At 40.2% G+C, this 23,510-nt stretch overlaps 1 protein-coding gene across 8 annotated transcripts in view; it reads left to right on the plus strand.

The window, feature by feature from the left end:
• Positions 1-23,510, plus strand: part of GLIS3 (GLIS family zinc finger 3) — a 168,557-nt gene that overhangs the window by 138,908 nt on the left and 6,139 nt on the right. For 7 of the 8 annotated variants that reach the window (XM_063320821.1, XM_063320819.1, XM_063320824.1 and 4 more), the window contains 2 exons: positions 6,849-7,011; positions 14,874-15,055. In XM_063320821.1, the coding sequence (XP_063176891.1) occupies positions 6,849-7,011; positions 14,874-15,055 (345 nt within the window). The remainder of the gene's footprint in view (positions 1-6,848; positions 7,012-14,873; positions 15,056-23,510) is intronic. The other variant, XM_063320818.1, reaches the window with a different exon arrangement.

Consider the following 23,510-nt stretch of genomic DNA (forward strand, 5'->3'; position numbering starts at 1 on the left):
GGGAGTTTGATAGTGAGGAATGCTGAGATTTAAAAAAAAATTTACTGGCATTACCCAGTGTAATGTGCAAAACGGAGCGATAATACAAGACTCTGCTTTTCCTTTTGCTTTCAAACCCCTAGATAGGATGGAAGCTGGGTGGGGACAGCGTGCCAGATGATTTGAGACCAGGTTTTCAAGAAACTGAGGACATTCTCACAGAGATTTCCACTGGAATCTGTTGAGCCCTCAGCCCTTTCACCAGTCTGTCTTCCAGACTATGATTGAGCGTCAAACTCTGGTTGCTGTGTGAATCTAAACCTAGGCTGTTAGCAGCTTGAACAAACTGCTGCCCCATGGCTTGTCAGGATCCTAAGGCAAGTAAAGCGGTTGCCTCCAGCCAGCACTTAGCTGGCAATTGTCTGCAGTCGTGACGTCCCATAGACAGCTTCTGAGACTGTGGCATTACTTTTTGTAATCTCATTCACACCTTGTCTTTCAATACTTGGGGTTTACACCATTAGTAGGTATGGATGTTCTTTGATATAATAATTTATTTTGGTTTTTTGTTACTTGGCACTGCTTCCTATTGTGCAGTAATATTTATAGTATTACGCAACATACTTTTATCAGCATTAATTTCTCTGTAAGTAATAAACTGCTTTCCCTTACATGTGTTCACAGCCATCTATAACTTGACAAATCTCTCCTAGTTTGCTTGTGTTGTTTCACATCAATTAACTGAGGGTATTATGTTAGGTACAGATGAAACCATGTCACTTCATTTTGACAGCCACCCAATCCAGTTGAAATGAATTGTTTCATTAACTACTCATCAGAGCTGCTACATAATAATATACTATGTGAATAAGTGAGATAACTCCTACAGGGAGGGAATTATTTTATTGAAATAGCAACATGAAAATTATTCATGCCCCAAGGAGAGAAAAGCAAAACGTATGAAAGCTTAGTGTCCTGCTTTAGAGAAGCTACCTTTCAACTTCTCTGAAAACAACATTTTTTCTAAACATAAAGAAAAACTTTGAGACTTTTCTGAAAAATAAAATATGTAGTGTTTACTGGGAACTGTTAGAGACAGCATATTAGCTGAAATGTGTCTGTGCTATTTTTCCAGTAGAAACAGGAATAGATTTCCATTCTTCCACTGCTGTCAAATCAAACTTTTCTCACTTGAAGGTTACTTTTCTTATCGTTTATGCACATTTAAAGCAAAGGTAGGTTTTATCCTTTCCTAAGAGATCTACAGAATAAATGTTTGAAAGCAAACTATTAAAAATATGTAAGAGATGGCAAAAGTAGACATTTAGATGTTAATCCATTTCCACTTACCATAGTACAACAATGCCTCTAATGATCACCATTTCTCTGTACTGTGAAAGTACAGAATCTGCAAACGCAGATATATTTAGATGAAATACAATTAAATCTTTTTGATTATGTATCTATTACTTAAGAATAAAGACTGCATAAATGTTTTTTACTGTGGCTTTTATGACTTCATAAAAGAAATCTGAACTGAGTATAATCTTATTAATACAGTGAGGTAACATGACAGGTCCTTTGCTTAAAACTAACACAAAATTACATTTACAGGTCTAAAGTTAACCAAGCATAGAATCATAGAATGGTTTGGGTTGGAAGGGACCTTAAAGATCACCTGTTTCCACCCCCCCTGCCCTGGGCCGGGACACCTCCCACTAGACCAGGCTGCTCAAAGCCCCATCCAGCCTGGCCTTGAACACTTCCAGGGACGGGGCATCCACAACTTCTCTGGGCAACCTGTTCCAGTGCCTCACCACACTCAGAGTAAAGAATTTTGTCCTAATATCTAATCGAAATCTACACTTTTGAAGCCATTACCCCTTCTCCTATCACTACATGCCCCTGTAAGTCCCTCTCCAGCTTTCTTGTAGGCCCCACTTCAGACACTGGAAAGCTAATATAAAGTCTCCCTGGAGCCTTCTCTTCTCCAGGCTGAACAACCCCAGCTCTCTCAGCCTGCCTTCATAGGAGAGGTGCTCCAGCCCTCTGATCATCTTTGTGGCCTCCTCTTGAGTGGGCAGACTTTGTAAACTCTCCAGTTTTCTAGGTGCCTCCAGTACTTGGATGCCTTCAGTATCTCTGATCTACCTGCAGAACATCTGAAGAAAAATACAGAGACCATCAATGGAGATGGTCTATATGACAGACCCACTCTGGAGACAGGCTTATTATCTGCATAGTGTGATTTTGACTTCTGCTCCACTTCTTAATGCCTGATGGCTTCTTAAGTTCCATGCACACTGGACTGAAGACAAAAAGTCTTCAGATTTACCGATGAGCTGGGCAGGATCAAGGCAACACAGGCAGCATGTTTTACATTTGCTGGGCTTACCACTTACGGCTCAACACAGCAGGACAGTACGCGCCCACATATTCCTGGCCACAGAATCCTGTAGGGAAGTATGGGCTCCCTAGGGGAGGTGAGAGGGAGAATATAAGGAGGTGATGCTCCCAAGTGCAAAGAGCATTTCAGATTTTTCCTTCCATGCACGAGTAAATCCCTTGTTCTCAAGGGCGGCATAAATATTGCTTATAGAAATGGAAGGTTAAATATAGGAATTAAAACACTATTAAATAAATAAAAATAAATGAAAATGAATAAATATAAATAAAACACAAATAAAAATAAAAAAAAAGCTACAAAATGGAACATTCACACTATCTTATTCTATATGGAAAGAATTCTCAGCCCCACTCCAAATTCCTGCTGGCAGTAGTAAGAGGAGAGGTATTTTAGCGGCAGAAGTAGATTGACAAGAGTGCTAATTTGACAGTAATAAATCCGAGATAGTAAATTATACCATTGGTGGTAATTTGCAAAGAAGAGGGTGATTCTTCTGCATTTAAAAAATGTTCCATGAAACTACAGGTTTCTGGCTTCATTTAAAAAAAAAATTTTTTTTTAGGCTTTGTATTCTGTAACTTTTTTAATGCTTCTTTTCTGTCTTTTTTTTAAAGGAATCTTATTCAGAAACAGCTAAACAGCTTTTTCTCTTCCAACCACCTAATTTGCTCCTATGCATTATAAGAATACATGTGAATTTAACTGCTCATAGAGAAACCTTTGCAGAGATGTTCTCGTGGAAAATTCTTATGTGTTGATAAATTGATTTGTGATGAGATTCCAGAAATGAAAGCATGGCTCTTCACTCTCTGTGTGTGTAATCCAGTCCAAGGTTCACATTCAGAATTAACAGGTTATATCCGTGTTGCAAATTGTGGTGTAGGTTGGGTTTTTTAAGTGATACAGATGAACAGCGTCAACAATTCTTTGTTTCATTTTGGTTTGGGGGATTTTTTTGGGTTTGGATGGGTGGTTTTTTTCAGCATGTCTGAATCTTTAAAAAATTACTGGAAGTGTGTTAGTTATCTTGTATTGATAGGGAGAAAAGCCTTGTTGTAGGAAGCCTTTTTGTTAAGTAATACTTACACTTAATTCTGCATCTTTCAGTGTGGACCTGCCTAGTGGTGCTATATTGGAGTCAGCGAGCATGCTGGTTGCCACAAACATTTGGTCTGTTTCATACCATTCAAATCAGGTGTTTAACGGGATCAGGCACTGAAAAGACATTCCTTTGTGTAGATATTTCCTGCCAGCACTTTGAGGAAGTAGCTCACATTTAACAGCTAAACCACTAGAAAAGCTTGCCACACACACAGCTCCCAAGAAAAAGTCGTCAAGTTATCTGGCACTTTCTTAGTGTCCAACGTTTTCTGCCAGTCTCGTAAGACTAGCTCTACTAGCGAAATGACCTGTCACTGCCTATATTTATTGACTGCCAGTAGACTGCCAGTGGCAGACTATGCTTCCCTTCAACTGGTATTTACAAGATTCAGGTAGCAGCTTGGACCAACACCGTCTCTACACCAGGAAGTTTTAATAGTAGCATTTCCACTGGGAAGCAGCTGCCAGCATTGCAATTTCACTTCATTAGGTGCCCACGGAGGTGCTTTTGTCAGCAACAGTACCCCTATGCATCAAGAAGCAGCACTGACAAAACACGTGTTGCACTGCCTGCGGGTGTTATATTGTCTCCCACACCATCATTCATGGTGCTGCTCTTGGAGGCTTCATTACAAGGCACTGTGGGAGACCAGGTAGGCTCCTCTGTCATGCTGTGATCATGTAGCATACCCCGTGTACAGAAATGTGTTTTTGCAGCTAACATGCATGCTTTTTCTTCCTTAAATACCCTACCTGCCCCTCTAGTCCCTGCCATGGTTAGCTCTTCCTTTACACTGTGCACTGTCTCTTCATCAGAAACAGAAAAAAAATACAGAGAAATTGCTAGGAAACCTAGCCAAAAGGTACTACCGTAGCAGATACTGATATGAGGGTGAATATTGCAGTGGGCTTTAGGTTGCTCCAGTGCAGAGAAAGGACAGATGGTTGCTTGTGCCTGGCTGCAGATAACCTTTTCGAGGGGACAGAGCCACCAGGCCTTGGGCAGTGCTGTAGGAACCTGTGCTACCACTGCAGCCTGAACCAGCTAGAAATGTGCAAGCACAGCTTAGAAAATACGTGCCTGAAATCCTTATCATGGTTGTGGCAGAAGCACAGGTATGACAAGGAAGAACACCTGTTGTTACCTTATGCTGGAAACCCAGTCATAGTCCAGCCTTTTTACTCCTAATCAACCACAGACTCAAAAAAACCCTCATTTTAAACTCAAAGATCACAGTACCGGGAAACTAAGTCGTTGTTTTTTCTTATACATTTTAATATTTTTCACATAGAAAAATGAAAGTTACCCTATATTTGCAAGTAATAACTTAAATAGTCTCTGTTTTTATTTAGATAATCAGGGTTTTCCTTTGCAATGTACTAATTTGCTAAATATTCTCTCTGATTATTCTGCCAGAATGTGCATTTGGTTGTTTTCCAGTATTTTCTTCCACACTGCATGTAAGCCTAAAATAATAAGTTCAAAAGGTCATTTCTTTGTTTCCCCCCCTGCATTTGTCTTGATGCTACTCTGAGAGACGGGTGCGGAGAGACTGACTTTTGGTGTGCATGAGCAAAGTGGGGAAAAAAACAACAAAAGCTGCCTTCCCCTGTCTTAGGGGGGCTTCTTCCTCAGCCCTTTCTTAGTGAGTCACTCTGCTGGCGTAGGTGATGTCTCATCTCCCTGTGGGATCTGCATCCTCTGTACCTCTCAAGGTTTGGGAAGCCTTCTACTGTCAGAGGCTTTCTGACACTTTGTTTGTGATTAAGAGGCTCTGGTCCATATAAGAATTAGGAAACGGGAGATGCTAGTGCAAAAGGATATACACAGGCATTTTTGTTGGTCCTCCTGGCCACGTGGCAGGGCAGCCTCCACTCCTCCATCTTTGCCTGCGCATGTGTGGCTCATGCCAGCTTTGCCTAAACTTTTACATTACCTCTGCAGCATCTATATTAGGTGTTTTTATTCACAAAGTGATTTCCTGTCTGTCATCTTGCACTCTCTGTCATTTCCACCAGCTGAAAGATTCCAGGACTGCTCTTTAATGAGGCTACAGCATAATTAAACTCCGGAGCCTTTCCTTAACTCTGCCTTAGTCTGGTGAATAGCTAGTATGTCACAAAGGCTGACTTGTGAGGCTAAATAGAGGCTTTCCAGAAATAGGCTGAGGACTTGGGAGATGAGTGGACTTTTTACCCTTTTAATCTTGGGTAGCAACGTTCAAAATTGTGACCTGTGAAATCATTTTCTTGGAGACGATCTATGGTGGGGTTACTCCTGAAGTAGTGTTCTGCTAGGACTGCAGCATCCATGCAGGTGTTTTAGCCTAGAAGGATCTTTTACAAGTGACAATGCCCTTTGGGGAACTAGTTTAAATTCTAGGATTTTGTCAATAAATTTGAATCATTAGCTCCAACATATTCACTAACATAACATAAGTTTTATAGGTAGAATTTTATTCTGTAAACTAGGCTAAACAAAACTTTTTTATAAAGAGACTGGAAGATATGACAGCCAAACAGTGAGAGATCATTTTCATGTCATAGACAACCTATCTAGCTCATTCTCGGGGTTCATAAAATATTTAAGAGCATGTATTTGGCTGCCATTCAACGTTGATATAAGATACGTGACACAGATGTCAATAAAAATAAGTGAGTAGCGGGATTTTTAGAAGGATTTAGTAATCAGTGTCTTAGCTTCTGACTGCCTGATATAAAGAACTTCTGAAAATGAGGTTACAGGATTTGGGGTCAACTATTTAGGAGGATGGAGTCCCGTGTCGCTTTTTTTTTAATCATCAAGAACGTTTCCTTATTTGGAATGTATACAAGAGCAAGCTTATAGAAAATGATGAAACTGTTAATGCTAGTTTTAAATTCCTAGGGAGTCTGGGGACAATAACAGCAATATTTGAGTTTGGGTTGACCTTTTAAGAAATTGGGGATTTTTGCAGCTGAGAGGAAAATGTAGAAAGTATTTCACTATTTATGAAACTGTGCTTTCTGTTCACTAGCTCTAAAAATATATATCTTAGGCACTGTTTGCCACCTCTTCCACAACAAAAAGCTACAGAAAATTTTCAGCCTTATTCAGACAAAATTCCCAAGACAAGGAGCACAGCTATGTCATGGCTAATTTTATGAAGGTGGCATTTGGGAGTAGCAAAGGTTATTTAGGTGTTTTTTTTAATGTGGGGGTTTTTTTTCTTCCCTTCAGACAGAAAATAACACTTGAGAAAAAACAGTCAGTTGCTAAGAATTGGCACTACAGCTTTTGGTGTGGTGTTACCCATTAGTATTTGGTCAGTTAATGCTGTCGCCTGCCTGATGAGGGTTATTTCTCTCCTTTTGCTTTCAGCAGCCGTGTTCCCCAGCACACAGACAAGTCGAAGTGGAACAGCAGCTGGGGCAGTGTCCTTGTCCCACCCCAGCAGCCGCCCTTCCCCAGGACGTAACGTACAGGGTAGTCCTCTCCATCCTTCCCCACAGTTACCTCTTCTCTCATCTGCGGACTCAGAGAGGTAAGACCAGCCCCTGCTTTTCCCACACAGAGCCTGGGGCAGGACTGCCTTCAGAGCCACCAGGGTGGGTAGAAACTGAATTGTCACTGTGCAGAAAGTCACTGGTGGCAGCCCCTGGGTAACGGTTGTTCTGGGTATGGGTTTAGGAGCGGAAGGAGAGATGAAAGGGGCTGTTATCCCAGCCTAGGCAGGGACGCTTTCCATGCATCTCCATTACACTTCATCGGGGGTTGTAATGATAGGATGACAGGTAACGGTTTCAAACTGAAAGAGGGTAGATTTAGATTGGATATTAGGAAGAAATTCTTTACTGCGAGGGTGGTGAGGTAGTGGAACAGGTTGCCCACGGAGGTTGTGGATGCCCCATCCCTGGAAGTGTTCGAGGCCAGGCTGGATGGGGCTTTGAGCAGCGTGGTCTAGTGGGAGGTGTCCCTGCCCATGGTAGCAGGGTGGAACTAGATGATCTTTAAGGTCCCTTCCAACCCAAACCATTCTGTGATTCGGGGACTTCCTCCAACCTCCTCTTGATCTCCACCAACGTCCGGACCTAGGAAAGTCATACTGTCTGGGACGCTAAACTTCAGGAGAGCCCAACCATACGTTACAGAATGGAGGCCCTGAGATTCATGTTTCTGTTTGCTTGTGGTAGGAGAGTCATATTCTGTCGACATTCTCTCAATACAAAGCATTTCTGTAGGAACTTGGTATATTTTTTTCTTGGCGTTTTATTAAGACGAATAGATAATTAAAGAATTTTTAGTTCACTGGTTTGAGAGCTTGATTTACAGTCAGGATTTATTTTATGCTGGCTAGGGACAAACTCCTTGACCTTTGCTGGTTCAATGATTTTAGATATTTCAGTGATGTGAAAACAAATTGCTTGAAAGTGGTTTGATTTTCATGTTTATACATTCCTGAACCATTTTCGACAATCTTTCCAATTATTTATATAGCATATGGTATTATAGATTTCCACTTGGTTCATTGAACCAGAAGTCTACTAGATCACAAGACTGAAGAGGCCTAAGCAAATAGGTTTTCAGTGGAAATGTCAGAAAGAAACACCATCACACAAAATACTGAATTCTTACTATAGGTATATGGATACTTAAACATTATTTTGTTAATCTCCCGTTTTTTCAGTGCTCTAAATGATAAATTTCTGTATTTCATTAATGTATTTCAAAGTGTTTAATTTCCTTGAATGACAAAAATGCCAGTAATTTGGAGAGCAAAAAGTATCCAATTATAAACCTGAAAAGAACATTCATTAGATTTCAGTTACTGATAAATGAGCATAATTTCTTTGGAGGAAAGCAGTACTCATTCTGCCTTGTATCAGGAAGATGGAAGAACATGATGGCTCAGGGAACTGACAACAGGTAGAAGTGCTTTTTTGATTTCAGATTGCACATATGAATTCATCTAGTTCTGGAGCCACTGGAAGTTGTTGAGTTTTTGTACACCAGTGTGAGATGAAGCTTGCTGTTTCATGATCTTCGGAGCTTATCTAGTGGTTTGATCCTTCCTCCCCACTTCTGGCTACACAGTCCTAACCTTTTTCCTTGGCTCTGTCCCTCTGTACAAACTCTGGGGCTGCCCATGCTCTTTTGCCTGACCCAGAGGCTTTTCTTTCCTCCCCAGTACAGTTTTCTCTCCAGTGCATGAACTGTCCCAACACCTATATCCAACAACTGCCAGAGCACGAGGTGACAGGCAGGGACAGATCAATGGTTATTACAGGTAAAAATTTCATGATGAAGGACAGTGATCTTCTCATTAGCCCATTTCTGAGGCAGTTATTGGTGTAGGACCATAGCAGACACATTTAGAGTATGACTTAACTCACTAAGTCCCTGAATGCGTTACAGACCTCAGGATTACTATACTATCAGGATACTATACTAGTACTCTACAGGACAATAATAATAAAAAGATAGTGTGATACACTCCTTTCTCATGCGTTAACTGTATAGACTCTCTCTAAAAAGGCTTTAAGTGCTAATTCCCATATGTGGAGCTACTTTGGATTAAAACAGAGGTGCCAGTATCTTCATTTACGTAGTGTGACAAACGGCAATTGAAATACAGAAAACAAAAAAAGCATTACAGCAGTGTTGGTTTGACTACGGAACATATACTGCAAATTAAGGGGATTGTTTAAAAGAAAAACTAATTCAGAATATGCATCTTAAATCTAATACAGTCCACTCGCCTTGGGACCCTGTGAGTAGGCTGTCATTTACATCACTTCATGGGTGTGATGATAGCTGTGAAAATGTGAACTGAACAAACCAACGCTTAAGTACACAAAGTGCCAGAGACAGCATCTTCAAAAGGTGTGAATCACCCTCTTTCTCCCAGTCTCATCATTGAGAGGACTGCAGGATTTAGGGGTGCGAGAGGGGATTTGTTCCCCGCATGCTGTGTGGCTCCTGACGCGCTGTGTCTGCCTGGGGTCGTTCCAGAGCCAGGACTGGCTGACCAGCACTGGCCCCTGCAGTAGCCTGGATTTGTTGGACTGAAGCTGGTCCAAGCTGGCCTGGCTGCTTTGGTGACTCTGGGGGCCAGTCGTGTGCCCCCCACATTTCGGACAGCAGACTCAGGTTTGTGAGTGACAGAAGGAGAAGAAAATAAGCACTTTCCCTACATCCTCAGGTACCACGGTGGGGCAGAGAAATAATTGGAGGGCTTCTTTTACATCTTTCTCCACTTAGGTGATGGGAGGCAGAGTGTGGACCTCATTATGCATTATTAATGTGAGAAAATGAACCAAACATGGGACACATCTTACACTGCTTTCATTCTGTGTACAAAACTCAATGTACACAGAGTGCAAGTCAGATAGAGAGTTTGGATCCAAGAAGCAACTTCATTTATGAAAGGAGAGAACGTGCATAATGAAAACGCAGATTTACATTTTTTTGTTTGTTCCAGCTCTTTGATACAAACTTTCAGTGCTCCCCATAATGAAATATTGCAACTGGTCAATGATGGTACCAAATGGTAATGGTACCCAAAAGCGTATGTATAAAAAGGACTATGAACTTGGCTTCCTTTTCACTAATTTTTGGAATAAAAGAAGACATGGGCATTCAAGAAAGCAGAATAAACAATCTAATTAAAACCCAGATAAAAAATTTTGGGTTTATATGGCATAGTTAACGTGCAGATCAGTGCCCCAGAACTGATGGTGCCAAATGCTTGAAATTATTATTTTTTTTATTATTTATTGGATTACCCAACATATACATTTTGCTTTTTAAGACTTGCTTTTGTGCAAGAAGTGTCCTGTTAACCGATGTGAGACCAGAACAGAATTTTTCATTTGGACTTGGTGTTCCAGATGATTTTTCACCTTTCTCTGAGCCAGAGCTAGTGCTATGTCTCGGAAGCATGATGTGTCCTGGCTTGACAGGAATTTCTAGAGACGGTAAAGCTGGAAAGAAGGATTTAGTGCTGAACTGTTCAGTTTAGCATTACTGTAATGCTATAATAAGTTCTGCAACAGTGGTTCTTTTTGCTTATTTTAGTGTCTGGTTATATTCCTTTTATGCTTTTGCTGTAAAATAATAAGTAGCTCCAAGCCAGACTTCCAGAAGCAAAAGCCTCTGAGTAGTTCTAACCAAGGAGTCGAGACATCCAGTCTTCACATATTACAAAGCCCTTTGTATGTGGCATAAAAAGGGCTGCGTCGAAGAAAGTCTTTAGTTAAAGACCTTAACAGTGTGGTTTTGAAATCAGTACAGGAATTTCTTTCCAGGCATGGGACCCTTCAGAGGATTATCTGCTAAGACATTATCACTTTTTTTGTTAGTGAGCAAATGAGACGTATAAGTGACAGACACTAAGAGTGGATGTGGCAGCAAGTCTAAGCCTGAACCTGAGCCATAGAATCATAGAATCACCTAGGTCGGAAAGGACTTTTAAGATCATCAAGTCTAACTGTTAATCTAGCACAGCCAAGCCCACCCCGAAACCATGTCCCTCAGCACCACATCTACTAGTCTTTTAAATACCTCCAGGGATGGCGACTCAACCACGTCCCTGGGCAGCCTGTTCCAATGTTTGACAACCCTTTCAGTGAAGAAATTTTTCCTAATATCCAATCTAAACTTCCTCTGGTGCAACTTGAGGCCATTTCCTCTTGTCCTATCGCTTGTTACTTGGGAGAAAAGACCGACCCCCACCTTGCTACAACCTCCTTTCAGAGCCAATCTAGCAAAGCTTGTGTTTTTTCTCCAGACTCTTTCCACGCTTCTCCTTTTTACAAAGGCACTCTTTTCCTTCCTTTGCATTTGCAAGAAACTCAGTTCCCTAGTACAATACAGCCACAGAAAATGCTGAGAGAGAATTTAAAGTTATATATCTCTGTCTCCAGAGAATCTGTATATTGAGGTGGCCACCGACAGCTTCCTTCCTTAAATTCCACTTTCAATTTCACTGAAATTCTCCTTCTTCTCACCAAAGAGCATGTGGTCCTTGCCAGAGCAACTGTTCTTTCTTCCCACCATCCCTTATTTTGACTAGATGGAGCACTGGTTTGAGCTGCAGTAGCAGTTTCTCTGTTCCTAAAGCTTAACCATGAAAATTATTATTAGTCATGTATTAATGACTGAAAAGAAAGATCTAAAATTAAAGTATACTGGCACATGCAGTCTGCTCCGCCGAGACACCACAGGGATAGAAATCTGCTGTGGGATCATTGCTGTGCAGAGTGTGAGCAGAGCTCGACGAGTGCAAATTTGGTGGCTGAACAAAACTATCAACAAAGACTTTTTTGTCTGTTGGCCAAAATATTCGTGTTATGGGAGAAGATTCCCTTCCTTTAAAAAAAATTCGCAACAGAAAAATCATTGCAGAGAAACATATGTTATATCATAGGTTGGTAAAAAATTTGGGGTTTTGTTATTTTGGTCAAATGAGTGCGTTCAGAATTTCAAAATGAGTTTTTCAAAATTGGGCTTGGCAAAAGCTATGCTTTCCTTACAAGTGTTATTAAACCATGTTTATTTGATTGCCATTGATAGCTAGCTGGACTAACAGTGCAATATGTTGGGTTACAGAATACTGTATTACAACAGACTGTTTCCCCCACTGACAGTGGACTGAGGAGCTACAAAGTCACTAGCACACAGCATAAAGTGTGGAGACAACCCAAAATGTGAGATCAAAGCACAATGACAAAAGATGTTTAAAGCAGAGAAGGGAGACATCACCCCAGATTGTGTGGATTTGCCAAGAAGTACAAAGGCAATCAAGAGAGAGCAAGCATAAATTGTTCCTCACTTAACATGGTCTGAAAGTGCAGCACTATACAGGACACCATTGCTGACACCAGCTTGCTACTGGGAGCTTATGATTTTGTCCTCTGTCCAGCCAAAACTTCAACTGTAATAAGATAAAAGCCTGATCTGCTGGCTATGTCAACTGCACAACATCTGGATGTGTTCCCAAACTGTTGCAGCCCAATAAAAAGGATTAGAAGTCCACGGTCTTGGACTGCAATAGCAGTTCTGCTTGTTAGGAAATTTGACAAAAAAGGGTTTCTCTGCCACCCAGTTCTTGGTATTTTCTCCACCTACAAAAATAACCCCTTCAGTCCTTTGACACCCAGACAATTCAGCACAGCCAGTTCTTTAATCAAGGAGTCTCAAAGCATTTGAGATTATAGGTGAAGAAACACCCTGTATATATCAGACCTACAAACACATAAAAGGTTGCTTCCCCAGCACACCAAAGACTCATTTACAGGTGGCCAACCATGCTGAAATAAACTATATGAATAGTTACAAATACTATATAAATATAGTATTTGTACTACATAAATATAGTATACTATTAGCTTTCCTCTTCCCTTCCTTTTCCACACATTGCTTAGACTGTGCATGTAGTTTACATTTGGGCTAGCTCCAATCACTAAATGCTAGAATAAAATCTTTTTTCCATGTAGCTGCTACCAGTACTGGTCATTAACAATACCCCTATATATGTGCCATTTTAACTAATTTTATCAGAACAGGTAAGCTTTGTTAACTTTGTCATCTATCTTGCTTATTTCCAAATTTAGTCATTCCCCACCAGGACACTTTTTCCTAGCTGCTATTGGAAAGGGAGAGGCTATTCAGTGGCTCCAGAAATGTTCCTGCTTTGATTTTGCATCCAGCAGGCACAGGAAAGGGCATCTTTCTGCAAATCTGGCTGATTCCTGATTACATCAGCTCCAGGGCTTGGCCACAGTTCTTGATGGCAGTTTCCGAGTGGTGACAAGCTGGTCCTGATTGTTTCAGGAACAAAATTAAATTTGCAGTTCCCCCGGTAACGCACTGTGATTTGCTCAGGGACAAATCTGGACTGAGACGGTCCAAGTTTCTCTTTTGTTAGGCAGAAGGGAAGTAAAAGTAGATAACTATAGTCACGCATATGAGTAAGCCAGGAATTCATGAAGTGATTAATAAATCATTATAAAGACCCGTAAAGTCAACTAAAAAGGAGTCCTGTCTGGCTACACAAAGTAGTGCATTATTACTGGGAGGGTTTTTTGGATGTTAAATCAAATATGAAATCTGTAAAACTGTGCTTTTCACTTTGAGTTTTCAAAAGGATTTTCCCCCTGTTGTTGGTTGCTGATTAAAACCATTTTTCAGAGATTAATTTTCACAAATGAATTTTGAAAACACAGAGGATGATATCCTATTATTTTAAAAATAATACTAGTAGTAACAGACTGTCTGTGCATTGCTCTTAATCTCTGTCAGCAAATAACAGTCTTTCTGTGTGAGTGCTATACAAAAGACTAGCTCCATCTTTACTCAGGAGACATATAACCAGGTAGTTGTAGCACTTTTTAAAAACCTCTGATATCTTTATTACAATATAGCTACTGATTTATCTTTTTTTAAAAAGTATTCTCTACTGTTATTGTGAAACACATGCTTTATTCTCGTCCTCCCAGGTCTAGTGGGACCTAGACCAGATCTAGGTCTCGTGGGTAGTTTGGTCACTGGGGACATGAACCATAGCTCGTAGAACCTCAGCTTTCCATCTGCAAAAATGACCGTAGCACCTATTTGAGGCACACAATTTTAAGGAAATGTAGACAAAAGTTAAACTTACAAAGTCTGTAAAACCCTCATGTAAAATGCTTGAAGTAGTGTGCATCCTTGTAGTGCCAGTAGTGCCAGAGCTGTGCAAAACATACACTGAAGTAATGAACCTTTGTGGCAGCTGCACCACCGGCTTCAGTCTGAATGGTTCACCTCCTCTGCCAGGCTTCTAAGTTTACACTTTGAGTCCAGATCAACATTTTGATGTGGTCAGACTCTGCCCAACTGGACACGATTTAACACTTGCCTTTATATACATTATATTGACCTGAGATTGTTTATTTTCAAATAGCTCTATGTAACGTACATACATTTCTAGAAACTGAACCTGGACCTGAACATAAAATCTAACTCCTCAGTTTCCAATGACCAGAACTGACTGTTCACTTCCAGTGAGGAAGGACAGCTATTTATTGACAGATACAGCTGGTACAAAGCCTTACAATGAGACAGATGGCAATGCCTCAGAAATCAGGTCTCCTATGAGGTGTCTCCTGCCATTAACGCACCCACAGAAGTTAAAAGGAGTTTTCCATGATAAGGGTGCAATTCAACCTTTTAATTTTACAGTTGTCAAATGTAATGATATGTCTCTATCTGAAAATATATCTTCTCTGTATCTGGGCTGCACACTGTTCTTTTGGAAGTCTGTATCTATGCGAACTGCTAAATGTTATAGTGATCTAAGTGACGTAGAAACAGTCTTTAGCTCTTATCTATTGGGGATTGTACAGTTTTGTGCTTCTGAACTCCTAGGTTTGTTGCTCCGGCCCCTTCTCCTCACCACATCAGCCCCCAGAGAATTTCAGTTCCACATCACATGATGCAGAGACAGACTCCACAACCTCCCCTCCTTCATCAGCCTGGAGGAATGCCTCTGAAGACATACCAGCCAGCAGCAAGCCCTTCTTTTCAACCAAATAGCCTCCACATCCAAGGTAAGAAGGAATAATCTTCATCACTGATGTTAGTTGTTTGTCATTGCTGCTTGGCTTCAAATTAAGTGCTTCAATGGTATTTTTAAGGCACCTTTCCTTTGGAAAGAGTCTGGGGAATAGCCTTTAGGCCCCTCCCATTAGACTTCCTTAAAATTCTTAGCTTACCGAATTGTTCTTCATCTTACTATGGAGTTACGGGTTTCTCTTCAGACCGATTTTCAGAGCTGTTGTTGAAATAGAATTGCAAATAATTCTGTGATGGCCTCTGCTTGTTATTTTCTAATGTTATCCTTATAATCACTCCTGACTTTCCATATAAAGTATTACCAGCTTTTCAAGAGGTGAAATATTTTTCTTCCTTGCACTTGTGGAGTGATAGAGACCTCTTCTTTTATTAACATGCATGCCTCTTACAGCTGTGTTCCCACTTGCACTATGTAAACAGCTTCTACAAGACTTCTGTCTCCCTCTTTGTTCAATCAAGTACAAGTTTCTGTAGCCAAGAAGAAAACTAACAGCAGCTGACAACAATGTTGGGTTGTTGGGGTTTTTTTTCTAGCTGGTATGGAGTCTGGATGGTAATTACCTTAACATTTCAGAATTGTGTCAACAGCAGTAATGTTGTTCCCTCTCAATGGTTTAAATATATGGTTTGCCATACTTACATACACAAGGTACATAGCACACTGGACTTTCGTGGGCCTTGGGATTCTGCTTTTTGATCAGGCCTCCTGAGAATGATCACTGTAGACATCATAGGAAACATCTTGAGAAAACCAAGGCTTCTTTTATTTTCTTCCACTGATAGAAGCAGTCTCTCTTGGCAAAGGGATGAGACAGGACACTGAGGCATTTCCCAGAGTTCATGAGTGTGAAGGGGAGAAAAGAAGGTGCCAGTCCTATTTTGTTCTTCTTATCGTACTGGACCACACGTGAGCAGGATCTGAGCCAGGAGTTTTTCTTCAAGGAACTGGTAATCCTGTACACAGATTAGTACTAGAAGACCATGAAATTTACCAATGGATGTTATTGTTGACTTTTTCTATTCTCTGATTAAAGTTTCACTAATAATCTAGGGCCAAGAGAGTAGAGGGTGAAATTTACTAATATAGTGGTCATTGTCGTATGACATATGCGAAGACATGACAGAGCAGGTCCAATAAATTCCTAGCATATGGGCCGTGAAGGGATCAGAATAGCCTTCCTATTTCCACAGTACAATATATTTTACTCAGTTCCCTTTTTTGCTGAATATTTGGCAAGAACTCATCTTCCAGAAAGGTGTCCAGACATTAGGGTATGTCTGCCTGTCTGGAACAAAAATTGTCTTTGAATGCATAGATGGCTTTATCACCACCTTCTTCTCATTGCCATGGCAGCTTCAGTAATTGTAGAAGCTGGGATCACAACCAGTTGCTCCAACATTGAACAGTTTCCAAATAATCCTATCCCCCAGAGGCTCACAGATCACCTCGAATTACTTGCTGCTCCACACAGGACTTGCACTGTCTGATGTGGCTACCTTCATATCTACTTGGGCATCTTCTCTTTAGGGCAGGCCAGAGTGATGCTACTGTGTTCCCATCTCCCTCTCCTACAGTCCAAAGAGGATTTAAAAGGACAAAAGACAAGGGTCGTTAAAATCATTATAAGAAGGAGGCCCAATAGAGACTCTCATCTGGATGAATGTCACATATGGGCTGAGGCCCCGTTCCACATCCAAATTTAAGATAGAGCTTAATACTAACTTCTTAGTGGATCAAAAAATGGACAACCTCAAGGGCTTGGAGCTTAAACCCATACCTGATTTAGTCCCACATTAGCATTACTGTGTTTGCCTCCCTGTCCTAGCAAAACCTATGTTGAAAATAAACATTGCTGACAGGAATTATAGATAGCAACTCAAAGTTGCAATCATAAAGGTCTCTGCACTTAAAACTGGTAGAAAGACAATATGGGCTGATCTTTAATTTATTTTTTTGTTAGTATTGAAAGATATAATACATTTCAATACAGTAGCCATATTTGGGTGTTGAATATTCTTTCAAAGATTAAGTAACCTATTGTCACTGTAGGAGGCATTTTGTCAGAATGTACTCCCTCCTTAAGGAGCAGAGCTGTCTCAATCCTATGTGCTACACTGAAAGCTTTGTCTGTCCTGTGTGCCTGAAAGGCTTGCATAAACTCACCCTCTCAAAAGCAAACATTTCAAGAGTTCATGGTCATGTTTTCCCAGCAGCAATATCTTCCTCGGTCACATCATTATAATGTGGAAAAACACCATGGAGTTATAGCACCAGCCTGGACTATTTGGTGTATAAGAAGTGTCTGTGAGAAGCTCTGTTGGTTTCTGTCTCCTGTAGTTCATAACCTGCCTTTTCATGATTTAAAATGCCATAGCTATAGGCACTTAGCTCAGTCCACTACCAAACAGTGGTGACATTTTTGTCTCAATGTGTAGTCTTAAACTTGTCAGCTCCATTTAAATTGGCTGTACTGAGAAAAAAAGAGTTTCATTGCCTGAAAGCTTTTTGAAGAAAACAAGGTCTAAACAGATTCCCTTACTGAAAGCCTGAGCATCTTAAAAGCTCGTGGAGATCTCTGAGCACTGTCCTTTAGAAAGAAATGATGTAGGAGATCTAAGACTGACAAGTTTCTTATATCTAATAGCTACTGGTATTGTGAAGCTGCTTTTTCTTGGAAGAATATTGTCTACAGTTCCTATTTCATTATTTGTTCTTAGTGATTTTCAGCATCAGATACACAGTAATGTCAAAGAGGGCTTTTTATTGCCTTGGTTAATATTAGACTAAATATTCCCTTTCCTTCCTCTTGTGAAATTCACAGTTTCCCTTGCTGCATGGGATGTTTGGAAGTGATGATGTTAGAATACTCACTGAGCTGCAGAAGCGAAGATCTTTTCCTTTCATTAGACTGTAGTATCTTTTATTGGATTACCATAGGCAGTAAATTTGAAACTATCCTGTGCTAGAGACGGAAGTGACGACTTCCCACCTTGACACTGTTGTATGCCATTGTACTATGTGTTTGTAGACGGAATAGAAGACAGTACAGATCCTGGCAATCTGCAGCAATTAGCCCAGGACCTGTATTGTACTGGTGAGTCTTTTCAGCCAAGAGCAACTACAGGGATGTCAGCAGAGGCACCTGAAGACGCAGGCATCTGCAGCACACAAGCAGCCGCAAGAATAAGGTGTTACTCTGAGACAAGTCAGAAGAGATGCATGAGGTAGGAAAGAAAATAACAGCAACAGAAACTCCTCCTTCACTGTGAGCAAGCTGCTTGTGCTTATAGTATAGAGTGAGGCAAAGCTCCTTTGGGCATGGACATAGCTGACTTGATTTTGGATGCTTCTGATACTGTGAATTTTTTTGCACTAAAAATCTGACTGTCCTTTAAAATTGTGCCTGTAACTCATGTCATATACGTTTGTGAGTTAAGCTGATGACCAGTGCTGGCTGAGTAATGGTAGAAATAAAAAAGTCATGCAAAATATTCACTAAAAAAAAAAAAGTTGCCATTTCTTTAAAAAAATTTTCAGCTGAGATGAGTTAGCTATACTAAGGTATCCATACAGGCAGCTCTACTAGTAACAGTTATCTTTTAACTAAAAATAATCAGATGTAAAGAAATAGAAACATTTCTAGGTTTTCATATTTGCAAGTTCATCTGGCAGTGCAATACGTGACTCATATCTCTGTTTTACTCTTTCTTTTGTTCTTCACACTCAGATGGTACCAAATAATTACCTGATGTTAGTGTAATTAACCTTGTGGACACTGTAGAAATAGACTGCAGGTGAACACTATTTTGAAGTAGTTCAGGCCAAAGACAGCTGGAATTTTTATGTACCCTAGCAGTAAAGACTACTCACCCATGATGTATATTTCTTAATGGCAGTTATAATGATTTTATTGAGAAAATATTCTCTCTTTGCGGCGCCAGGCAGAGAGCTGACTGAGGAAGAGATAACTGTCCATCAGAAACTTATTACCTCATGGAAATTACAACTGTGGTAGTCATTAATTACATAACTGCCATGAAATCTTTGTCCACGTCAGTTCAGTGGGATCAGGACTCTGTCACAAACTCATGTGGACCATGATTTCAGCTGTGAATTTGAGATGGGCAGTGTGCCTGGGATTTTCAGATGCTCAGCATCTCTCAGGTTGAGGCTATGTCTGTGATAAAGAGCAAGAGCTTCTCGCTTTCAGAAGAGATCCTTGCTGTATTCAGCTATTTTATCATATATAAAAATATTTCACTTTCCTTGGGAAATAACGCTATCATGCCAGAAAAATAACTGTTTATTCTGTATCTTGACATCATGGAGCTTGCTTATAGTGTACTGATTCAAAGAAAGGCAATTGACGTACCCTTGTGGGTGGGTGTGTTTTTAGTTTAATAAGAGAGCAACTGGTACACTTCAGTTACAGTCCTGAGAAGAAAGGTTCAGTTGCTGGAACTTCATTAGCCAACCTGTTTGCCTTTTTTATTTTTCCAGTGCTGCATGAAAACACAGAAAACTGATGCTACAGGTAGTTCTCTAACAGATGATCTCAAATGAGGGGCCAGCTACGGTCAGGGTATAGGGCCTGAACTGCATATGGTTTCATGTTATCTTATGTTTAGCAGTAGTGTAGATTATCTTGGGGATGGCACCATGTGAATAAAGGGAAGAGCTCCTGATACCAAGTTAGGAGATTTTGATATATCATGTTTGGGCTCCAGTTCAAAGACCTCTACGCGGTGACCTGATTAACTGGTAGGGGTGGACAAAGACATTCGGAATAGTGCTAAATAATTGAGGGGAAAAGAATGGTGTATGCTCTGTTCTGCTCTTTCCTGTTTATGGCTCTGCATTTTATAAGATGGATATTTATGACACTGAATCATGAAATGAACATGTATCTAGTAAAGTTGAATGAGTTTTCCGTGCTCATTTCCATCTTAAAAAATTATTTGGGAGTTTATCAGTTAATCAAAGTGCCTTGTGCACTTCCTTGGTTCTGTCTGCAATATGTTAATGTACCAATGGGTCAAAGCTTGTAAGACTTTGCTAGACAATATTCTTTTGCTTAAGAAGGGAACGAGCAGACACAGAAGATATGACTCACAATAGCTCAACCCCAAGGTTGAGTTTTTCTAGTTTTCCTGCCAGACTTCAGCTAGCAATAGTCAAAGTTACTGCCAGATTGTTCTGCATCAGGAACAGAATGCTGTGAGAAAGGCACAAATAGAGAATGAGCACAGAGCGATGTGAAAGGACATTTCAGCATGTGTCTTGAAGGGTGTTGCCAGCTGGCTCAGAGCTCAGACCACTGTAGACTGAAATGGTTGTTTCTGGTAACTAGTCTGACTCAACAGTAAACTTGCACGGTATGTCCTGTTGCTGGTTGAGAGAAAAGTTGATTTTAAAAGCTTTTTTAAAGGAGGCAAGAATTGTCAATAGCTATGTAGCTTCTAGGTCAAGTTTTGCACGGCTATTGTTTTTTCTTTCATTTTATTTTTTTATTGTATTACAGTTGATTCTTGAATGTCAGAACTGAACATTTAAGGATTGATTGGTTGTAAATTCCTAACATGCTTTGCAGCCTGACTTAGTTTTGTTGCAGTTAAACTTTAAAAGAAAAGAAAGATTGAAACCATCATCTTACAGCTAGGTTGCAAAGTGCCCGCAGCCCCTGCAAAAGACAATGAAATCTATGAGTGTTCAGCCTCTCTAGAGTGAGCACAGAGTCTGCAAATCGTGCCTGCTGTGGAAGAGGAATCATCTTTCTACATTTTATTTTTCTTTCTTTTTTTTTTCATTTTATTCCCCCACCCCTCACTCTCTCACACACACACCCCCCCACACACACACACCCACACCCCCAGCCCACTCCCATTTCTTTCTTTTATATCAAGTCAAAATACTCTTTTTTCATGAAGGTTTTCGGACACAACAGTGACAATTGTTTGGATGTTCTTTCATGTAACTATTTGCCTGATCTAAACTCTTGTTATGTATGTGTAAGTTAGGCATTTATCTCATTATGTGTACACAGAAGTATCTTGCAAGACTACTAAATAAAATGCAAAGGCTATGTTTCACCCATCATTGTTACCTAGCCCTCCCCCAATAAGGTCTCTTCTGAGTTTCTGGGTGCAGGTTCGGACTGTCTTTTCCTGTCCATAGTCCTGGCCTATTCTGATGTTTTAAATATTGAGATTTCTGTTTCAATTCAAGCACATCTTATGCATGCCAACATTTGTATGTTTCCTCCCGGAGACCATAGAAATGAGTCTCAAAGGAAAAATAATTAGAATCATAAAAATCCTACATCATGCATCCTTCCTCCCACTTGGCAGAAAATCAGTTGTGTCACATAAAGTGATACAGCATGTTTTCCACTGCATTCTTCTCCTTTCTCCATCCCTATTATTTATGAAATGCATTATCTGTATGTAAACACTCAGTGCAACTTTAGCAAATAACAGTCCCATGTGCACAATTCCACAGGAAATTTAATGGAAATACACCTAGCTCCTAGCCACAATCCAGAAAAAGTTTGGCCAAGTGCTTTATGTTCATAACATGTTTCTAAACATAGACTATCCCTGTTAAGGGATTTGAGCTTGGAAGGTTTGTTTGCATTGGGGCATGGAACTGCACAAATATAAAATTTTAATTTTTCAAATACTTCTTATTCATAAGTCAAAACTAGATGCCCCATGCAAGGCATTACTAATTACTAGTAATGAACCAATAGGCCAATAGTTACATTCAGGTGTCATATTATACCGAAGATATTTAGACACGTGCCTCTCAAATATCGATAGGCTGTGATTCCATGTTTCATGCTTGCCATCAAAGGGTCTTCTCTCCTTATAATCTCCTATCCTCTGGGATAGCTCTTTGATCCTTTCTGACCTGTTAAATGGCACCCAAAGGCCTTCTGTCATGTGCTGCTCACCCAAACATCCCATTACTTTTAGGGAGGGAGATGAGCTTTTAATCCTGTGAACTGATTTGCTTACTGCTCATGGCTTGTTACTGCTCATGGACATTAGTAGATCCCAGGCATGAAATCTGAATGTCTGGTATAAATATGCTTTCCTAACTACACAGTGTGGATGTGTTGAGGCTAATTCCTGAACACGTGAAAAGATGAAGTTGAGCTGGCTGTCGCTGCAGCTACCCAGATTAGGATTCCTTATTCCCTGATAGTACTAAATGCTCTTTAAAATCAAATCTTTGATCACTGAAAATAGCAAGGTTTCCTCCTTTTTTCTAATATCCAAAAGACAATAAACAAATGCCTAAGGAGAGGGGAGTCATTCTTGAATTGTAAGGTAGTGTCTGCAGTATGGAGTTTATATACAGAAGATGCATTAAAAGATGTTTTTCAATCCCTCTTTTCCCCTTTTTTTTCCTTTTTTTTTCCTGATATTGATGTTTTAAGGATGTAGGGAGGGTTTTGTTGTTGTTTCCTTGTATTGATCTTTCTACACTAAATGGAAATTCAGCTGGAAGGACTTTGTCATATGGATGTTGGTCAACTAGACTGGCCAGATGGGACAGCCCTGCACGTTAGCTTTTTCTATTGACAGTAATGTCTCTGTAATAAACTTGAGACACAGGAAATTCCTTAAGATGCTTTCTGAGGTAGGGGGTCATTTTTCTCACAGTGTCTTTTTGGTATGACTTACGACAACGTATTGTTCATTAAGAGAATAGTACACCAGCCCTTAGGCAATAAACTGTTTGCGAATAAAATCTTCAGAAACTGTTTTCACTCCTGGTCCTATTTTTGGACAGTCAAGGCCTACAATTTCTATGTAACACCTTGGAGGTAATGCACTTTTTACTTTATGCATGGAAAAAGAGCGGTGAGAATAAGGAGCCCCAGCACTGGCAGAGGGGAACTCGATTCTTTCTTAAAAGAAAAATATGTATATATTGTAATACTGAATTTATAATGGTTTTGTTTCTGATGTATACTTTAAGAACATATTATAGAAAACAGAAATAAATGCATACCACAGTCTTTTACCTATAAAAGCCACCCTTCAGACTCTGAGCAAAATCTCCAAAACTTAGACTTAACAGCAGTTTTTTAAGGAGGAGAAAAGACCTTGCTTCCATGAGAAAAATCTTCAGGCCAACCGACTGCAGAACATGTGTCAGTGCCTCTTAGGCTGCATACACATCCCTATTTTACCAAGAAGTGTGGTTTTGATTATATAAATATATATTTTAGCATGGACTTCAATGTGACTCTACTCAGTGCTTATATGCCTCTCTCAGATATCACTTAAGGAATAAAAAACAACATATAGAATGGAAACACTGGTGGGGTCTTTTATGTCATGTCACACAGTAGTCTCAGTTCTCTTCCGTGTGGACTCGTTGCTACCGATGAGCAGGCCCCATGGATCATCAGCTTGCAG

This window comes from Chroicocephalus ridibundus, chromosome Z (assembly GCF_963924245.1).
Source record: "Chroicocephalus ridibundus chromosome Z, bChrRid1.1, whole genome shotgun sequence".
NCBI lineage: Eukaryota > Metazoa > Chordata > Aves > Charadriiformes > Laridae > Chroicocephalus > Chroicocephalus ridibundus.